Source organism: Nipponia nippon, unplaced genomic scaffold (assembly GCF_047370975.1).
Source record: "Nipponia nippon isolate SJK-2023a ecotype South Korea unplaced genomic scaffold, ASM4737097v1 scaffold_2, whole genome shotgun sequence".
NCBI lineage: Eukaryota > Metazoa > Chordata > Aves > Pelecaniformes > Threskiornithidae > Nipponia > Nipponia nippon.
Window position 1 is genome coordinate 65,939,400 of NW_028262336.1, and position 21,729 is coordinate 65,961,128.

The 21,729-nt window shown below is 37.6% G+C and overlaps 1 protein-coding gene across 5 annotated transcripts in view; it reads right to left on the minus strand.

The window, feature by feature from the left end:
• Positions 1–21,729, minus strand: part of ATP11A (ATPase phospholipid transporting 11A) — a 133,105-nt gene that overhangs the window by 33,653 nt on the left and 77,723 nt on the right. For all 5 annotated transcript variants that reach the window (XM_087757099.1, XM_087757098.1, XM_087757101.1 and 2 more), the window contains exons 5-13: positions 18,743–18,850; positions 14,664–14,792; positions 14,072–14,175; positions 11,304–11,354; positions 8,974–9,038; positions 7,349–7,430; positions 5,923–6,073; positions 4,506–4,703; positions 1,271–1,444 (exon numbers count right to left, since the gene is read on the minus strand). In XM_087757099.1, coding sequence (XP_087613225.1) covers positions 1,271–1,444; positions 4,506–4,703; positions 5,923–6,073; positions 7,349–7,430; positions 8,974–9,038; positions 11,304–11,354; positions 14,072–14,175; positions 14,664–14,792; positions 18,743–18,850 — 1,062 coding nt within the window. The remainder of the gene's footprint in view (positions 1–1,270; positions 1,445–4,505; positions 4,704–5,922; positions 6,074–7,348; positions 7,431–8,973; positions 9,039–11,303; positions 11,355–14,071; positions 14,176–14,663; positions 14,793–18,742; positions 18,851–21,729) is intronic.

Below are 21,729 nucleotides of genomic sequence, written 5' to 3' on the forward strand. Positions count from 1 at the left end.
AGTCTTTCCCAGTAGTAACCACACAACTGCTTAATAGCTGCTAGGGCTACTAGTATTGGCATGCAAGTCAGGCTGCTGATGCCCAAAAAAGACAGAGTGCATCTTTTGCCTCCTGTGAGTGCCTAGATGTGGCTAAAGTTTTTTTTCTTTACTTTTGCTTACACTTTAACAACCCATATTAAATACTAGTCAAGGTACTATTTTAGGAGTCCTGAGTCCAGACAGAGGGACGCAGCACCTGGAGCACAAGTGTTAACTGGCTTTACTGATTTCAATTTCTTAGACAACTTGAACACCTCTCAGAATTATATAAAATAAAAGGAGTGTGGACATTTTGGCAGCTGGAGCCAACCAACTTCTACAAAATTTCAGATGGTTTGGCAATGACAGCTTCTGACACCAGAAAGAGATTTCTAGTTCATGAATATCTGGCTGTGTTCTACCTGTATCTTTGTGTCTAAATCTTATTCTTCTGTGCTGTTCAATACAAACTGTTTGTGTCATTGTAATTCCAAGATAAGAACACAGTGTACCTTGGGGACCACGTTCTGAGGGCCATGGGCGAGAGCCATAAGGCTGCTGAATTACACCAACATATTTTAAGAGGCCTTGTTTTGCCATAGTGAAGGGTATGGCCAAAGTATGATTTGAGACTGTATTGATATATTTAAAAATATATTGTCCTTTGGCTATGATTATCCTGCCCATTTACACCCTGCTCATCAGTTGACATGTGAAGTCTCCTTAACTTTCAACTAATTTTGCTTTACACAGCAAAAAAGCCACAGCACATACACACTGTGTGTAGCACATTTCAGATGTGGCTTTATTAAGTCACATTTAAAAGTAATTTAATTTGATCATAAAACCATTCTCTGGCCACATCTTCACTCAGTGATGACTAAGTGTTTGCATTGAGCACTCATTTTCCCCCTTGAGGAGTTTCCTCCCTTGCTTTCCCTGTTGTAGCTAATGTTAAACGGAAACCAGCTATTGCGTTTCTTTAGCTATTAACCAGAGAAAGGTCTATATTTCTGGGGTTTATTTAATTCAGTTTTACAGCTGCAGTAAGTTGGGAAACTTCCTATTAAGCCTTTAAATCTTACTCTAAACTAGGACAGGGAAATGTCTATGTTGTGATGCATTTCCTGCCGTTATCTTTGATTAGTGAAATTCAAGGATGTTATATTTCTAATATTCCCTTCATCAGTACAGTTCAATTTTCATGTTTCATTGTAAAAAACCAAGAACCTAGGAAGGGTCATCATACCTTTCCACTTCCTCCTGGAGAAGAATCGATCATATCAATGCCTGTACAATCATGGAGAATTTGGCCATTGCAGATAACATGTGGTACATAAACATGCCCTTCAATGCAACATTCTATGAATTCCATGTTGTTCTCAGTTAACGTTCCTGTTTTATCTGTGAAGACATACTCAATCTGCAAATGAGCACAAATTAAAAACAGCGGGAATATGAACAGAGATTTTCCAAGGTCTCTTAACAAAACTGAGATTATTACTGGGTTACACCTTCCTTTAAAGGTCCTTATTCAGGCTCTTTCAGAAAAGGAAGAAACAATTTCTTTTGAGATTCATCTTCCACGGAAATGTGGGCCCTGAAAGATTTTATCATACACAAGTATCGTCAAAGCTATCTTTTGCCTCATAACACATATAAATAATGTGTTTAACCTACTTTCACTCTTCTCTCAAGCTCCTTTTTGGATTTTAATGTCTTTCTTGCTGCAAGACAGATATTTATGGAAACAAAATGCACACAAATTCCATTTCCCAGGGATCATTATTTAATGTATGTGCCTGGATTTGCACCAGTTACTGTCAGAATGGTCCTTAGGGTAGTATCAGAATTCTCCCCTACAATTACGTTAGTTTAAATGAGGACTCTGGACTAATGCTCATGTACAGTTATACACATGGGCACTGTTATTGCCCTGGAAACATTCCTTTTGTCTCAATATTGAATTTTTCATTCATTTTATCTTTTACAATGAGCCCCAGCATTTAAGGATAACAACACCAAAAATAAAACCAAAACCTGAACTATAAACCAGAACAGCTAGATCAGCACAAGCTCAAATTTGGATCTTAGATATAGGTATTGTATACAGATTGCATGTATATACTTGATAAGCTGAGAGCATTATGTAAGGATAGCAACTAAACTAAACTAAACAACACCTGGGGGTGCTGGTTGACAGCCACCTGAACATGAGCCAGCAGTGTGCTCAGGTGGCCAAGAGGGCCAATGGCATCCTGGCTTGTATCAGGAATAGTGTGGCCAGCAGGAGCAGGGAGGTGATAGTACCCCTGTACTTGGCACTGGTGAGGCCGCACCTCGAGTACTGTGTTCAGTTTTGGGCCCCTCACTACAAGAAGGACATCGAGGTGCTGGAGCGTGTCCAGAGAAGGGCAACGAAGTTGGTGAAGGGTCTGGAGCACAAGTCTGATCAGGAGCGGCTGAGGGAACTGGGGTTGTTTAGCCTGGAGAAGAGGAGGCTGAGGGGAGACCTTATTGCTCTCTACAACTGCCTGAAAGGAGGCTGTAGTGAGGTGGGGGTCGGTCTCTTCTCCCAAGTAACAAGCAATAGGATGAGAGGAAAGGGCCTCAAGCTGCATCAGGGGAAGTTTAGGTTGGATGTTAGGAAAAACTTTTTCACCGAAAGGGCAGTCAGGCACTGGAACAGGCTGCCCAGGGAAGTGGTTGAGTCTCCATCCCTGGAGAAGGGATTTAAAAGAAGGGTAGACGTGGTGCTCAAGGACATGGTTTAGTGGTGGACTTGGCAGTGATAGGATAACGGTTGGACTCGATGATCTTAAGGATCTTTTCCAACCTTAATGATTCTATGATTCTATAAACACTGGAAGTAAGGCAATTAGTTAGCATTCGTCAGATTGTTTAACAAACTTCAACATTTATCAAGTGCATCAAACAAAATAAAAAACAAATTTTTGCTCTCAGTCATAAGAGACGTTATTTAATATGTGAACCCTCCTCCTAGATTGACTTTTCTAATATTTGTTAATCGGAAAAGGCAAGTTTCCAAATTTTCCAGTGGTTTCTTATCTGTGGACACAATACCCATATTCAAATTTTCAAAGTGAACAGGATTTACATGGATTTCTTTCACCTCAACTCCTGTATTCAGTTTCATAATACACTTATACAAGATACAAAACGCTAGCAAGCAAAGGTCTTTTATTCATTCAGTGTGCTGCTTTGGGATCAACACCTGTTACATGAAAAAAGGAATAACGCGTGTATGTCACTATGACAGTATTTACTACAACCACAAATAAGGATTCGCAATCAAAACCTTCATTAGAAATACAATGTATGATACCTTTCAAAAACGCAGAAGCAAAATTTAGTTCATTGGATTCATACTAATAATGCCAACGACTGATGAGGGTCCCACTTTAGGGATGACATGTAAATTTAGTAGTAATACGTTATTTTTTTATAACAGAATCACAGAATGGTTGAGGTTGGAGGGCACCTCGGGAGATCATCTGGTCCACTCACCCTGCTCAAGCAGGGCCACCAAGAGCTGGCTGCCCGGGACCTGTCCAGACAGGTTTTGGTTATCTCTAAGGATGCAGATAAGTCTGCCTGGGCAACTCAGTCACCGTGACAGTAAAATAGTGTTTCCTGATGTTCAGACAGACCCTCCTGTTTCAGTTTGTGCGCCCATTGCCTCTGGTCCTGTCACTGGGCACCACTGAAAAAAGCCTGGCGCCATTCTCTTTGCACCCTCTCTTCAGGTATTTATATACATTGGTAAGATCCTCCCTGTACTTTCCCTTCTCCAGGCTGGACAGTCCCAGCTCTCTCAGCCTGTCCTCACAAGAGACACGCCCCAATCCTTTCACCATCTTTGTGGCCCTTCACTGGACTCCATCCAGTATGCCCATGTCTCTTATACTGGGCAGTCCAGAACTGGATACAGTATTCCAGGTGTGGCCTTGCCAGAGCAGAGTAGAGGAGAAGGGTCACCTCCCTTCACCTGCTGGCAATACTCTAACACAGATGAGGATGCCATTCACTTTCTTTGCTGTAAGGGCACATTTGCTGGCTCATGTTCAACTTGATGTCCAGCAGGACCCCCACGTCCTTTTCTGCCAAGCTGCTTTCCAGCTGGGTGGCCCCTAGGGTACACTGTGCCCTGTCATCCAGATCATTAACGACCAGGGGTCGATACTGGGTCCATTCCTGGTGTACACGGCTAGTTAGTGGCCTCCCACTAGACTCTGCGCTGCTGACCACCACCCTCTGGGCCTGGCCATTTAGCCAGTTTTCAATCCACCTCACTGACTGCTCATCCAGCCCATAAATCATTAGTTTCTCTACGAGGATCTCATGGGACACAGTGCCAACTGTCTCCCATAATAATAAAAAACTTGGTACCATCTTTTATCCAAATAGGTATGTAAAATTATGGTAGAAACAGTTGAAAAAATTTATCATTCAATGAAATTTACCTGTCCCAACTCTTCATTGAGGTCAGAAGTATTCACCAGTGGTCCTTCACCTGTATCCTCATCAAACATTTCCTCATCCCATGTAAGGAAATAAGAACCAAGGAATTTCTGCATTTCCACAGTGACATACATGGATACAGGAATAATGTAGTTGAAAAGAACCATGAATGCAAGAAAGTCTGTAAAAGCTCGAAGAAACTGCCAAAGAAACAAGAAGAAAATATTGATTTTTTTCATGTACCATCAAAAACCTAAAGATGACTACATATATTTGCAAATTATTTTTTCCTAATGACTTTCAAACAGTAAGCAACACCTGTCACAGCTCACAGTTCAGCACAGGATGTATACCTTCACGATTTATAACATCACAACTAATTTGGTATGAAGAAAAAAAAAAACTTTTTTGTTTTAAATTCATATTTTTCTTTACAGACATACAGGTGTGGAGTACAGTTACACATCATCGTTGTAAAGTTCTAGAGCAACTAACAAGAGTGGTGAACACCTGTATGAGAACAAGGAAAACAATAAAATGCACATTCACAGATTACCAGAAAAAAAACATAAAACTACAGTAACTCATGCAAGGATTACCAAATTACATAACTTTCAGGCAGCATTTCATTAATAAATAAAGGGTTTGCCTTCCTTCTCTCAATACAAGTAGAATGTGTGCACATAACCTGGCTCAATTTTTTCAGTGGTGGAGACTTGCTGGAGGTATAGTCAACCTGCTGAGCAGGTTGAGATAGCGTTACTGGTGGTAATGAGAAATCTACAACATGCTTGGCTAGCGTGTGTTCATCAGGCATTCAGGGCAAAGAAGGAAATTTTCCCCTGGTCTGATTGGGAGGACTTAATGAAATAATATTATGCTTTCTGTGCAGTTGGGTTCAGTTCGTTACTTTGGATCATCTGGGTACCCATTCTGGACTATGTCCTTGCTCCCATAAGGACATCGGTCACCGGCAACTCTGTGGCTGGTCTCTAGTGCTCATGACAGAGTTACAGGGCTATATGAAACTAAGCTTTTGAGGAGTACTTTTACAGAGATTCCTACAGCGGATTCTTTTGAACACACATTTGTTATATGATTGCCAATAGTTGTGGGATTCCTTTCAGTCCTGTATTTCCCTGCAAGAGGTCAATTCTTCAGTAATTCACATCAATGACAGGACACTCCAAAAGATTTTCATGAGGCTTTTTATACCAAAACAGACATTTTCTCATCAGTTAAATTCACACTTTCAACTTAAATGCAACAATTTAATATACAAGAATTCTATAAATATACTTTCACCACCATTAGCAAAACAAGCAACAATTTATGACTGGCTGTATATACTTTTCAGAAGGATTCTTATAGATTAAGTGTTTAGTGAAACTTTTTTTGGATTTTAATTTATTTCCATACCAGATTTCTTTTCCTTTCTGGCTCTGTTTTCTGATTATACCATGGCTCATCACGAAATGGCTCACTCTGCCAGACATACTTCAGGACGGTATTTATTAGTGCTTTACTGATGAGAATACAGAGGTATACAATAAGGAATACATTCATTGATCTAAAAAAAAGGCAAAATAAAAATGCCATTACCATACAAACTACAGTTTATTAAAAAACGTTACACTTGTGCTTAAGCCTAACATTTGCTGCGAGTCTAACAATGCTATGGTGTTAAATAACTTCTCTACAGTGTTTTCCCAACGAAGAAAAATATTATTGAGGACCATTTTCTATTTGGAATGTTAGCTGCTATAATTGTTTCTAAAATGTGTGTGACACATTATCAAACCTAGTATATTAGTGAAAATGATATCATAGATGGAATCATAACAGAATAACCGGGCTTGTATCTGAAGACCTTTCTATGCCATTTCCCTGAACCAATACAAAAACTTTCACATAACCATTTTTTTAGAGATATAAATCTATTGAGAACATTTTCCTATGTGGCCATAATGGTTTAACTCTTGCTAGACAGATCTAAAAAAAGAAGATCAAGAACCCTTTGCATTTAAAATTATATTTACATTAATGACAGGCATGAACTAAAAGCCATGGGTTATACATCAATAACAATAGAAAGGGACGCATCATCATTGCTCAGTCACTGTGTAAGAGAAGGGCTGTCAGCTGGTCAGTACATCTTGCCTTAATCAATGACATCTTTTTTTTCACAAGGTTGGACACCTTACTCAGAGCTGATGATTTCAGATAGCAGAGTAGGACTAGAAAATAGTCCTCTCTATTTTAAAATAAAGTAAGCAATCAATGTCAGGTCATCCCTTGAGGACTGCAGTGTCTTCCTTCCCCATCATATATGCCTATATAGAACTTTTAATTTTAGCTAAACCATGGAAAACCTGCCACAGACAGGCTTTGTGTTACTGCAGTTGATCCAAAGTCAAGTGCATCCAAAAAGTTATTTTTACTGAACTCAAGACTTAATTGCAATGAAAAGGAATGTTAGGATATTGAAGCACACAATCTTGGAAAACTGTCAGTAGGCATACTCTAACCAGTGAAAGACAAGTCTTCCGGAAGAGCAAAACACATCGTATCTTAAAAAGGTAAGCATTACATTAAGGTGTTTTTTTAAAAAATATTAAGTATTTAATAAAAATTCAGCATCAAGAACCTCATTTATATGGCATTATATTACACATTTTAAAAGTAAAAAATGGTACACAAAAAAAGCAAATTTTAAGTCCCTGTACCTCTTTTTTTAATTTAAATCAACGAAACATACACTTTTAGAAAAAAAAAAAAAATCCCCTTCTATTCACCATTCAAATATGCAGTTTTCCACCCCCTAAATACATATTAGAAATTTTACTTTTCTACAGCAGATCGCTTCTGTGATTTTGCCTGGTAATTTAATGCCATCTTAGTTTCCATGCCAGTGTAGATAGCAACACCTGAAATTAGATAACTTGTTTTACTAAAGATTGCACAGTACAATAACTTAATAAAAGCACAATTCACTAGATTATTATACTCTGTCATTTCTTTAATTCACTGTAGTCTGAAGAAAAAGAACAAAGATTTGGATGATATTCAAAAACTAGAAATGGCTTTAATACCTTGGTTCATAAGAGGGAAATTTTAAGCAGCATTTACATCCCGTTCTAGAGTCACAGTTCCCAACTGCTAACACGTTGCTATGTATCAAAGCCAAACCAAAGCTGGGCTTTGAATAAATGTAAGTTTTTAAGGGTTTTTTTTGCTTGAATTTTAGAATCTGAAGTCATACATTGTAAAAGAAAATCCAGATAGGGCTAAACTACAGGATACATCCAAGAAGAATAAAAAGCAGCCATCAATTTTGCTTGTTTTAGGGAAATTTAATAATTCATGAAGAGTGTTCTTTTGATATTACCAATTTCCTGTTGATAACACAAATTGAGAGACTAAACTTCAGAGGATTAAATACAACAACTAAAAGAAGCTGTAAACAAAACAATGGATTTAAAGTACTTATTAAACCAGCACACCTGTACATTGCTAAAATAAAATAATTTAGGATATGGATTGTGCTGGGGTAATGGGAAACACTGCATGTGTTAGGCAGACCAGAAACAACCACTCATATTAGGAACATCTCTGCCCGATACACAAGTTAACAGAAATATTAAAACCATCCTCTGAAGTTTACAGAAATACTTACTACAAACTAATTATATCTATTTTAGACTACAAATAAAAGCAAAGAGAGCAAGTTTATATTAATATATACTTTTTGCAGTCTTTTTGGAGAAAAAGTTGAAAGATTTTGGTATTTTAGGCTTAGCTCATGGCTATCTATGACCTTCTTTCTTGGGGGTACAGAAGTTGTATATGATAGAGGATGACTTGGATCCTTGTCCCTTTTGTCACCAGCAAAGATTGGTTTGTTACAATGGAACTACTACTCCCACTAGGTTTTCTTGAAGAATTTTCAAAAACTAAAAAAAAAATGTGCTTCCTATTTCTGCTAAAATATTCAAAATTTTCCATGGAATAAAGACAATTCATACACACAAAACACACTGGCTAACAGAAAGTCTAATTTTGATCAGGAACTGGATTTTTATCAGCCATATTTATATCTGGTTGGGGCATCTGTTTTGACAAATGAGCAAAACAGATTTAAAATTTTTCAACACTCATCAACTGCTTTGGGACAAGAGCACAACATTAATTCACAGTGCTTGTTCAAAAGCCTTATATTTACATGAAGAATTTGAGTCATCTTCACCAACCCTTGAAGACTAAACTATAAAATCCCACTCGCCAAAATCTCTATGCTCGTTGTACATCATTAACAGTTACTTTATTGCAATTATCGCAACAGTAACCCTTATAAAATAGTTGCAAATCAAGTGATTCAACAGAAATCATATGCTCAGTAGTAACTGTAGGGTTGTAACCTTGTTTCATGTTTGCTTATTACTTCAGGGTCCATTTAAATAAAATACTTACCAAAGATTTTTTCTGTATTCTTTAAAGTGGCTCCTCTAAGAAGCAGATTTTCAGATCCTAATGGCCTGCAAAAGGTAAGTATTACAAATATAAACATTTAGAGAGAAACAGCAGACCTTAGTGGAAGCCACATAAAACAGGAAATTAGTTTTACTCAAATGTTTTTACTTTGTGTAACAAAATTACTAGACAGTACTTAAAGCTTTTAAGTGAAAATTAAAAAAATATATATAGATGCTTAAAATTAAGCTCATAATTTCACAATCCAAATCTTAAACCAGTGCATCTAAAAACCACATATGTAGGTACCTAAATAAAGATTCATCAACCTAATTGTAAGGTGCTTATTTTTAAAAACACTAATTCAAGTCTTTTTTAGGCTTATATAAACTATAGTGTACTGCATGTTAAAATTACTTACTAAGGACGATACATTCTTCCATTTTATTTTAAGTATAAATGGCATACAAGTTATTGTTTGATACTTACTGTATACATTTCAAAGCATAAAGATAATTTATTGAGGAGTAGGGGAATTAATGTAAGGACCCCCATGCAGTTTAAAATAATATTTTGGAGTATGATATCTAATACAAATGACCATATGAGTGTAAAACCAACGACTACTTTATAGACCGACAGCATGCAGAATTGTCAGACTCTATTTATACAGCAATGGAAAAGAAACAAGAATTAAGTTCAGTATATTTGAATGTTATTCAAAGTGTTCTTGTGGTATGAACCCCCCAAAAATCAAGAAACTCTAAACAAACAAAAACCCCAGGGCCAAAAGTATGATGTAAAACCCAAAACTAGTTCCATTTAAACCAGTGGAGTGATGTTATATGAATGGTTTGGGTTATAAGCCATTATACACCAATACAGTAAAAAATACCAATTCCTCTAATAGTGCTGTCCAAGGAATACAAGTCTTAATGCCACAGATTTTCTTTCCATTCACAGTGTTATACACAGCTCAATCTATTGCTGTTGAGATTAAAAAGGTATTTTCTGCTTATTTTTCCTTTCCTCTCCCACCCAAGTCTATTTCCAACAAACTTTATTAGTCAAAAGAATCTTTAAAGTGAAAGAAGCAAAAAAAAAAAAAAAAAAAAAAAAAAAAAAAGACTGTTGTCATAGCAGCCTGCAGCAATCTATTACATGACACATCACTCAACATGGAAAGGACAGTAGGATCCTCAGGAAAGGATGCCTACTCCCTGGAACAGCTCACGTGGCCAGTGCTCTGCCTGACCCTCTTATCTGAGGGACCCCAGGAAGAATACAGACCAGAACTGCCGAAAGACAGTCACTCGGGATGGTGATAGAGATTTTTGTGCTGGTTTACAGTGCAGTTATACAGGTGTTTCCTGAGGGAGCTACGACAGCACCACACTCAGCAGCCAGATTTCCCCTCCTCTTTGCTCACTGAGATAGAAAATCACATCTCTACAGACACACTGAGGTTAGGAAGGCACTTGGCCAGAATAGAGTAACTTCCCACATGCTGGGGTCTAGGATATCACCCGAGTGAGAAGCTTTTCCCTCCTATTGCTTTGCCTCTTTGTGGCAAGGTCCTGAACAAAATCAGGTACAGCAAGTCTCTTCCTTGCTGGGTAGACAGAAGATCCTAGGCAGAAAAGATAGAAAGACTCGTGCCTCTTTTGTACTGCGTCATTTTACTTCTCTATTTGCTGGACAAGGAATGTCCTGGGCTACAGACTGCTCCTTGAGCAGAAAGCACCGCACCCCCTCCAGGATGAAACCTATTTGCACAGGAGGCAGACCCTTCGAGGCGGCAGACCCAGGGTAACAGATCGCCATCTCCTACACCACATACAAAATGCATTTCCCTGGATGTTGCCTTCCTGAACACACACAACGTTGTGGACATCTTGGACAAATGTACAACCCCCCCCTTAGTAAAACCAAACATGGTATTTGGCATGTTCAAACTCTTCAATTTCTAAGAAGAAAAAGGAAAGAAACACACAAGTGATACTATTTGTACTGTTTGGTGCACTACCAAGCCCCCATACTAATGGCGCAGTATTATCCAAGTAGTGTCAAAATCCTATCAACATCATTTATAAGCTACATACATATCAAATAAAAACTGAAGTTGAATAAAGACATAAGAGAAATCTAACTGATTAAAATACGAAATATTTATGATATATGAAATTACAATCTGTAAACTTCCAAAAGAAAAATATTTTATCAATAAGACAAGGGAGCACAATGTTGGTGAAACAAAGGTAATTCTCATTATTGATACTTATTCAACCCTAAAAACGTTCAAATGAGTAGAAACCCTGGATTTTCCCTACCTTGCAGTAGGCTCATTCCTATCATGGTAAACATTTATTCGACCAACAAATCTGCAAGGGAAATACACAAATAGTTTAACAGCACTGCTAATTTATGTGTTCTTATGTATATACGTCCAAATATTTCAGTTTTTTAAAATGTACAGTACAAGGACATGTCATTCTCTCTATATACAGATGTATATGTACCACACATACACATTTAAAAAAGCAAATTACTCTCACTTTTAAAATCTTTAAAAAGTATATGTGAGAATAGATTATTTGAGAAGTATTTTATAGAAAGTATTTATTACAGTGAGCAAACAGCTTCCAATTAAACACGCTTTCATTATCCAGGACGTAAACAAGAATATAGAGATCCATGTGGGTATATTTAAAACATGTAGATACAGAATAGTAAGTCAACGTAAAGTTTGTGTATAAAAAGATAAAGATTATAAAATTATAAATAAACCTTCTAATTAGACAAGAAATCTTATTCTCTAAGCTACCTGAGGTAAGTAACAGTGTGATTACTATCCTTTACAAAACTTAAAACTTACAACTGAGTTAAAAACAAAACAAAACATAAGCATAAAGCCAATAAGCAATTTTCCCTCTGAATATCTCTAAGTACGTTTTATCCACATGTGGTGGGTTGACCCTGGACAGCAGCTAAGTACCTACTTACTTGAGCCTCTTGCTCATTCCCCCACCCCACCCCAGCAGGACAGGGAAGAGAACTGGGAAAGCAAAAGCAAGATAGTGACAGTTTAAGAAGTGGAGGAAAAAAAAGCAAGCAATGCAGAAGCAACCACTCACCACCTCCCATAAGCAGATCGATAACCAGCCAGTCTCCAAGCAACAGCTACTTTGGAAAGACTCTCTCCCCTGCCAGTTTTATTGCTGAGCATGACATTGTATGGCACAGAATATCCCTCTGATCAGTTGAGGTCAGCTGTCCTGGCTGTGTCCACTCCCAGCCTCTTGCCCACCCCCAGCCTCCTTACTGGGAGGGCAGAGTGAGAAACAGAGAAAGCCTCGACACTGTGCAAGCACTGCTCAGCCATAGCTAAAACACTGGTTTTTTATCAACACTAGTTTAGTCACAAATCTAAAACACTGCACCACATGGGCTGCTTTGAAAAAAATTAACTCCATTCCAGCCAGACCCACTACATTGTATTTGCAACAACACTATCCAAGTGGGTAACCTCAAACCGAAAAAGATTAAGCTTGACAGTAGCATTCTGGAGTTGGTAGGTCTGTTACCCTGGAAGGGAACCTCTCTGGCTCAGGAAAAAAAAGATTCGCCACTGTGGTTTCTTGAGGGGTAAAGTGCCAAGTAAAAATTAGCAGAGAGAGAAGCTGTCTACCAACGTGTTCTCATTATTCGTGTCTCAATAGCCATCCCAGGAAATTCCACCGTCTATAATGGCATGAGCTTCAACTTCCAAATGCTCACTTCATGAGCCATGTATTTAAAAAAAGGATCAAGCAATTAATGAAATTGGTTTTCTACAAGAGAACAGATTCTTGAGATTGCTAGAGCAGTTCCTTGGTCACGGACATCAGGGAAAAGAGATACTTTCACACCTCAGAAATAAGCAATGTTTTCTCTGCTTCTTCCAACAGTATTTGCTGACAAAAGAGTGCATTTTAGTTTGCCACCATATTGTTTTCTGTGTATTATTTCAGCTGTTTTTACTGCAGCAGGAAGAACAAGAGTTTCCCCAATGGTATGTGGCTTTTTGTCTTTCACTATTAAGAAAGAAACCTCAAAAGAGGCTTCTAAAGATTTATCATTAAGTTTAGTGAAATTTTGTACAGTACTTCTGTAAAATATTGAGAGTTGCATGACTATAAACATTGCTAAAAAACTGTAGAAGTTTTTGTTCGTGTTCTGGACGCTTAGTTTTTAAATGTCTCGCTAATCATGATGGCTTCATACTGTCATTAGCTAGTATCTCAAAGCACGTAGGGTGAGGTTCATCGATAACGATAGCAGATGTAAATCCACCTTTCAAATAGTCTTGACAATTTCAAATTTTTTTTGGCTGACTACTCAGATCTGATTAGATTAGCATTGTTTTTACCTCATAATGTAGCTGATGAAGAGCTCAGACTAGGAGTGGAAGTGTTTGCCATTTTCTTGTTGTCACTTGTGCTTGCATTGTTAGTATTATCTTCAATCTGCAGTTTCTTTTCAGAAATCTTTTTAAGCCGCTTGACCATTTTGTGAGGGTTAGTTTAGTTAAAACTAGGTAATATAACCCATAAATCCACTTAACCAGGCACACACAAACTGCAATACTTCGCAACATGCTGAAAGCAAAGGAACGAGTGAGGACACCACTGGCAACATCTTTGCGTTGTGGAACACCCTCTCTTCCTCCAGGACACCTCGCAAACTCTATGCAACATGGGTCCCTCTGACATACAGACCGAGTGACGGTACCAGCGTCAATAAATGTATCAAATATTAGTAAAGCTTAATTTCTTCCTTATTTTTAGATTAAAAAAATAAATAGAACGAGAAGTTCTAAAACTTTTGTCACACACCCCAATGGATCGTCTTACACAATCCCCTTTGGAGACCACTGCCCTACAGCAGACCACTGAACTACCTGCAGTAAAGGAGCATGCATGGAAGACTAACCTGACTTCAAGCTCACCCTGGGGCCCACTCTAACCATGCAGATGCAGTCAGTATCTTTTCATTATAGTATTCTTATAATTTACTGGGAGGGTACCTTAAACGAAACAGGTAAGAATTATTTTCTTACTTATAGAGGTCAGGCTGAGGTTGTTCACATTCAATGGTAGCATGTAGTGCATCAATTTCTTGTTCACTGTGAAATGCCTTTGTATCTTGAACCGCATAGTAAGTCTGGAATGAATAAAAAGGTGTAAATAAGATCAAAAGAGTAAGGACAGATATCCAAGACATTAATCTGCAGATATACTTCAGTTCAGTGTGAAATATATTTACTAGCTTTTACATAAGAGCTCATAGTTCAAATAAGATGCACCTTTAAATGCTCCTAACTGGGCACCTTCTTAGATTATATGCAAGTACCTTCCAGCGTATTCACAAATCAGGTCACCGTGAAAAGCATTTAAGTACATAAAGCTTGTGCATTATCTCTGTAATGTGCATGCCTATACTGGACACCAACACAACCACGAATGAGTACATTTTAAATCTTTCCATAAAATAATGAAACTTTAAGAAAAAATAAGTCAACTGGTAGAAACGAAAAGTTACACAAGTCAGTCTGTGTGCTCACACATATATGCATGAAGTCATAGTGTGATCTGTGTAAAAAATTAAATGCAAACTTTGCCTTAAAAAGAAAATGTAGAATATTTTATTACTTTATGACTGGATTCACCATCCAAACTAGCTGTTGTAACAAAACATGTTCCATCTCCTCTACTACTTGATAGAAGTATTAAGTCACATGGGAATGTTTCATCTTCTTTTACCATTACAATATCTCCAACCTAGGCGAAAAAAAAAAAAACAAAACACCACACAACAAAATAAAATGCATTTATCATTTATGTAGCAGCCCGAATTTCAAAAACAAAACCTAGGTTCACTCAAATATTTTGAAAATTCATCATTTTATTTACACCAGGTTTCTACCACAGGAGTGAAGAACTACAGAAATATCTCTGAAAACTGAATTACACTTTGGAGAACAAATGAGGTCTACTATGTACTACCTTTCCTCTCAGGATCTCAAACCATTTTGCACGTACTGTCTTATTAAGTTTTGCAACATTGAGAGATGCAAGATATTATCCTTGTTTTAAGACTAAATACAACAAACCACTGTTTCAAAAACAGCTGGAGATGTGAGCTACTGTTGTTGGCTCCTGAGGAGAAGCATCTAGCTCAGAATATTATAATTAGAGGTAGCTGAAAAAGCTAAGAATTCCAAGTCTGCCAATGAAAACAGGATACACTTTCAGCAGAATCTGTCACTAGATGTCCATCCTATTTTGTATCCATGTTTAAAAGTGAGAAAATTAATTCTTATTCATGTCAACATAGATAATATCTTACAGCCTGTTAGAGTGTCACAGAACAGTCAACCAACTATAAATTCCAAAGATTACTGTAAAGCATTCGTTTGAGATAAACAGCCTTTGGTACATTTTTGGAGCTCATCTTTTACAAAGGAATATATATAAAAAAAAAGAACAAATGGCAAAGATACACTATGTGTCTTAATAATAGCGAAATGTCAATAAAAATCCCATGAAAATATGTAATTTTTGCAATTTTTCACGTAGCTCAGCATCTGCTCAATATACTTTTATGTCATAATTCATTATTCTAAGATTCAGCTTAATCATTGCTCTCTTAGTTATAAAGCTAAACTCCAATATCCTTAGCAGTCTGGCAGGAGTCAGTAAATTCTAGTTAAGCAAAATAGTCTGATAACAATCAGCAATAGTAACATCTAAAATACAGTTGTGACAGATTTACTGTCACATAAATGTGACAGTACTAAGAAAGTACTACTAACAGTACTAAGTGTACGGATTTGCTAAAATGTATTGAAGAACTAGGATGATGATAATAAATGAGATTTAACTTCTTGCAGATACGAAAAAGGCTTTTTTTAATCAATAGAAATGAAAAATTGCAGATTGTACATATGGCATAGGAGAATGCAAGTTGCTAAGCATACCTGCAACAATCAGGTATGAAAATTAACAGAAACTTCCAATACGAAATTTTCCATCTTTTGTGTAAACGATGGCATCTTTTTGAAAATCAGGACTTGTAGTGCAGCGGTAGAGCTGTATGGTTTACTAATTTTCATTCTCTGAACAAAAATTAGAGACATATTAAAACAGCATAGTGACAATTGGCTACTCCACTTCTTGGGGGGAAAAAAAGCTGCACTTTTAACAAATAATTAGAAGTTTGGGGCTGTTCAAATTTAGGAAGGGATTCATTTCCTCATGTATTCCCTTTTGATTAAATGACTTCTCATGTATCGTTCTGCAGACCCAGGGAAGTGAAGATACATAGTGAGACAGAGACGGGGTAGGTTTGGAACTGGAGGCAGCAAATGTCTTGGCTGGAGCCAGCCTGAACGATACAGAGCCTTCAACCTGAAGAGCACTGGAGCCTGACGGACCAGACTACTGCTCAAGTTGCCTTATTCTTCCAAGATGTGTCTTCAAGAGAACTTGCCTTTTTACCATGAAATCATTAACTATGAAAGACAGTGACATAATAAATTATAATAAAGCCCTTAAAGTGAGAACTTTACCAAAACCAGACAAAACACTGTTAGGGAATTATCTTGAATAAACTGTTAGGAGACACAGAATCCACCTGTTCCTAGAACAAACTGTAAGAACACCACATAACTATTTTGACTTTACTAGCTCTCTTTACCACTGAAAACAACACTAATTTAATTATCAGCTACCTAAAACACAGCTATATTACTGCAAGTTGAATCAGCTCTACAGATGCCATAAAAGAAAAAAATCAGAGTTCTTCAGAACATTGAATGTGGCCAGAGAGAAAGTTGGGAGGCCAGTTAAGCGAACAAGCCCCTCCTGACAGTAAAGTGTCACTACAAGGACAAACATGAGAAAAAAAATGCCCACTGTGTCTGGAGTTTAAGTTGCCACCGAAAATATTTACACATCAGAAAGCGAGTTTTTAGGCGTGTCTCATGAAGACGAGAGTCCTCTTTCTTTTGATTTTCACAGATCATAGCGTTGAATGATCCGTATTATTTACTAATTAATCTAGCAAGATTTTCTCTGTAAGCCACTGCATACAAGTCACCCTGCAGGCCAGGACCAATTTATAATACAAGAGCTTATTAAAACAGAAGTTAATAATCTAAGCAATTTGCAAAAGAAAAAAGGCAGGAATAAGAAAACAAAACAAAATAATTAAAAATACTAGCAAAGAACATATTCTTAATAAAATTTAAAAGGTGTTCTGACAACATTTGCCACTGTGTCAGCTAAAGGTGCAAGGAGGATGGAGCCAGGTTCTTTTCAGTGGTGCCCAGTGAGAGGACCAGAGGCAATGGGCACAACGTGAACCATGCGAGGGTCCATCTCATTTTCACTGTGAGGGTAACTGAGCACTGGTGCAGGTTGCCTAGGGAGGTTGGGGAATCTCCCTCCTTGGAGATATTCAGAAGCTGTCTGGACATGATCCTGGGCAACTGGCTCTCAGTGGCCCTGCTTGAGCTGGGGGGTTGAACCAGACAACCTCCAAAGATGCCTGCCAACCTCAACTAGTCTGTGACTCTGTGAAAAAGAAAATTCATCTTTTAGCAATTATGTTTTTCCTTTCTTTAATCAAATATCCACAGGCTTTAAGTGCAGAAGGGTCTACCTTTATATGATATAGTCTGTTTTCTTGCGTAATATAGGTCAGAGAATTTTACCCATTTACCCATACATACAGCTATCCCTTTCCATGCAATTATTTCCTATACCTGCCTCTCCTACCATTTAGTTGCTCAAAATACAATCTCTAAAAGGCAACAAATAGGGGAGAAATTGAGAAAATATAGGCGATAGATTAATTAATGGAATACAAATTCCAGTTACATGGTACCTTATTGCATTTATTTGGAATATTTAAGTGTTCAGTTACACACATGGAATACTCAGCATGTGATGTCTTAATGTTTTTTATTACCAGGAAGCCCTAGGTAGAAGCTATCACACTCAAAGGGAAGATCACAGCAGAAAGGCTGTGAACACTGTAGAACCATTTATGCCCAAACAAGGCAGAGCAGAAAAAGATATATTTAACAAAGATACTAGAAATACAGAAATTCCAAACAAACATCTATCAAATTTGCTGAGTTCTAAAGAGAATAATGATGAAAAGTTGATCTGCTCACCAAAAAAAAAAAAAAAAAAAAAAGCAGCAGCAGAAATTAATTTCTGAAAACAACCTTCAAAATACTAGGAAGGGAATGTAGCAGCATTCAGATGGCCAATGAGGAGGCTGTGATTTGATGGATAATGAAGAAAGTATTCTGTGTTGTATATATAGGTATGCATATATATGTGTTGTATATACAAGACAAATCGGTAGCATTGACTATCATAATCAGACTTAAATAAATTATTAATGTGCGTACCCACAGAGGACTGAAAACGGAGAAAAGACAAAAGACAAATCATGAGTGAAATTCCAAGTTAAAAAATGGAAAATGAAAGGAACAGTTATGAGAGGAGTTAATAAAGCAAAGATAAAGCAGAAACATGTCTAGCTTCTAAAAATACTTTGTTCAGAGGCATTAAAAATTAGTATATTGTAGGTCTAATCTCCATTAAATGTAATAAATGCTACAACATCATCTACACTACACTTCTGTATAATTTGTTTTACAAGAAGTGTGAAATAAAGCCTGGCTCCTAAAATCTGTTAAGTCACAGTTACTTACTCTTAATTTTCGGCTTTGCTTTCTAACCAGTTTACCATGTTGAATGAAATGAACAGGGCATTGGTTCATTGCATTGTCAGCTTTATGTCGAAGCCAATCTTCATAACCCTAGAAAACAGTGAAATGGAATGATGCTGTGATGCACATTTGGCTATAAAGACACAGAACAGCTCTAGCTTGCAGCAGAAATGTAAAATGTTATCCTTGATCAAGATAAGGAAATAAAAAAGAAAACATTCTCACTAGAACAAATTAAATTGTGATACACATCAGTAATACAGTCATGTTAGACATATATGAAAAAGAATATTCATGGTTAAAATTAGTCAACAAAATTATATATATTTTAATGAAGACATTTAGATTAATAGGGATGTTTACAATGTGTAGAACAATTTCTGGTGTTTAAGTGACCATCTCTTGCTCATGCTCCATTGACTCTTGAGTAAGTGCAAAGTATTTATAGAAGTGGTTTCTGAGAAGATAAAGTGTAGAAAATATATTTTGGAAGACTGGGACTCCATATTGAAAGAGGATAAAGTGACGACATGACTGAAGGTTGTCATATTTCCTGACTGTCATATAATTATGTTAAACTTTTTAACCTTATCTACAATATATATAGTCCTGAAGAATTTTATTTCAAGAGACTTTGCAAAGTAACCTCTTTTGATTGCTCAATTATCCTATGAATTTGTTTTATACAAAGTAAAGGACAGGGAATCTGCAACTTTCCATTCAAAAGGTCCTGCCATGGGATAAAGATTGGGACTGACAAAGACGCCAGTGGTTAAGAGATGGAAAATATCACTTGTATTCCATAGCATTTTTACATCTAACTCTTGAGCACATTTGAAAATTCAATGTAGGACAAAATATCACTACCTTGGATGCTCTGAGAGATAATCTAAGAACTCACAGAGTCTTTATAATTTTAGTGTAATATACTTCCAGAGGCTGGTACAGCTCCTCAAGCAGGTCCCAAAGTCTACACCAGCTGTCGGGAGAAAGACTCCAGGAGACAGACAGAACTGCAGTACTAGGCACAGCATGTCATAATCCAGGCTTTGATAGACCACTACCAAACTACAGTAAGACTCTTAAAGTGTAACATTTAAAATCTTAAGACTGGGAAAGCCACACCTAAAATACTAGCTATTGCATGTATCAACTTTTGCTCACCAACAAGAGCTAAATTCTACTGTATACTCAGTTATGTATAGCTAGCACTGTAAAGAAATGGAAACACTGGTCTTTGTAGTTTCTTTGAAAACTAATGAAGGAAAAGCCTGCATTTAGTATAAAGACTGTGAAGGTAATCAGTTATCCTATTAAGGGACACTCGAAATTACCCCCTGTACTGGGTCTGGCTGGGATGGAGTTAGCTTTCTTCACAGCAGCCCATATGCTTTGTACTTGAGGCTAAAACAGTGCTGGGTTACACCCCAGGGTTTTGGCTATTGTTGAACAGTGCTGGCACAGCATCAAGGCTTTCTCCCCAACCTCGTCCCACACCAAAAAAAGACCAATAGGCTGGGGGTGGGCAAGCAGGTGGGAGGGGCCACTGCCTGGACGGCAGACCCAAACCGACCAAGGGGGTACTCCACACCATATGGGCATTGTGCTCAGCAAGAAAAGCTCAGGCAAAGCAGGCAGAAGGGGGTTGTTTGTGGTGACGGCATTTGTCCTCCTAAGCAAGCGTAACATGTGCTGAGGCCCTGCTTTCCAGGAAGTGTGTGGATATCTGCCTGCTGATGGGAAGCAGTGAATGAATTCCTTACTTTGCTTGGCTTGTGTGCACAGCTGTTGCTTTCCCTATCAAAGCGTCACTAACGTGACACACAAGTCTTTTCATTTTCCCTCTATTTTCTCCCCATCCCACAGGAGAGGGATGGCCAGGGTCAACCCACCACACCCTCATTCTTGTTAGGCACTGTTTTAATCATCATAGTCCATCACAGGTACATAAGAAACACAGACATCCCCCTTACAAGTTTTGAGCTAAAGTGAGGAGCACTCTGACCTAGAAACTTTCTTGATGTTCAACTATTTCATGGAATTTTTTTCCCAAAAGACAGAGCATTTTTTTTGAAGTATAACATGAGAGATCTTTCTTATGCCCATGAAAAGTGCTAACTCCTTCAAGTGGCCCAGTAAACGATGCTGAACATCAGGCTGCTTGCACAAATTTTCCTTTCACATTCACATCCCATTCACTGAAATGAAGGAAAGAAATGGCTGGCGTCTGGACCTAGAGATACAGTGAAGGCTGAACCATGGAAGGGAGCTCTCTGGGCCACTGAGTTCTTACACTGATAGCTGTCCTTCAGGAGCCATTATCATTAAATTGACTGAAGGCAAAAAGCCAAACACATAACAGAACCACTCTAAAGACAATTATTTGTGACTATTACTTTAGAAGCCCAGATTTTTAGAAACTACTCTGCGGCTACAGTGAGATTGTAGAGTAAATGCAGAAGGGTGTTGTAGGCACCGAATGCCACGTACTGCTTATAAACTCACTTGCTAGTTCAAATTTAGTAAAATTTTTGATGAACTAACTTTGCACTAGCAAGGCTGATGCCAGATCAGGTATCATCTGTTCTCCGCAGCTGCCCTGAAACTCAAAGTCAACAAATTTGGCTCTGGCTAAATCAACAGGACAATCATGGCCTGATTCCTGATTCATTCCTGATCCAGATCAAATTTGTAGTATCAGAAGCTCTCATAACACACAGATCTGATCATAATATCCCCATATTAACTAAAACATTCTGTATTCATCTGAGATTCCACTAATTTCAATAAGATCCCATCTACATTTAAGTGTTCATGTCAACTGTAGCACTGCAACATTAGGGTAGCAGGTGAAAAACTACCTTAATCTTTTCCTTTTGGCAGTACTAACTTGAAAGTGAAATGGCAAACCTGTACAATTGCATAGCTGTATTATGCAATCCTATTTCGACAGAACAGCTTCTGTTAGG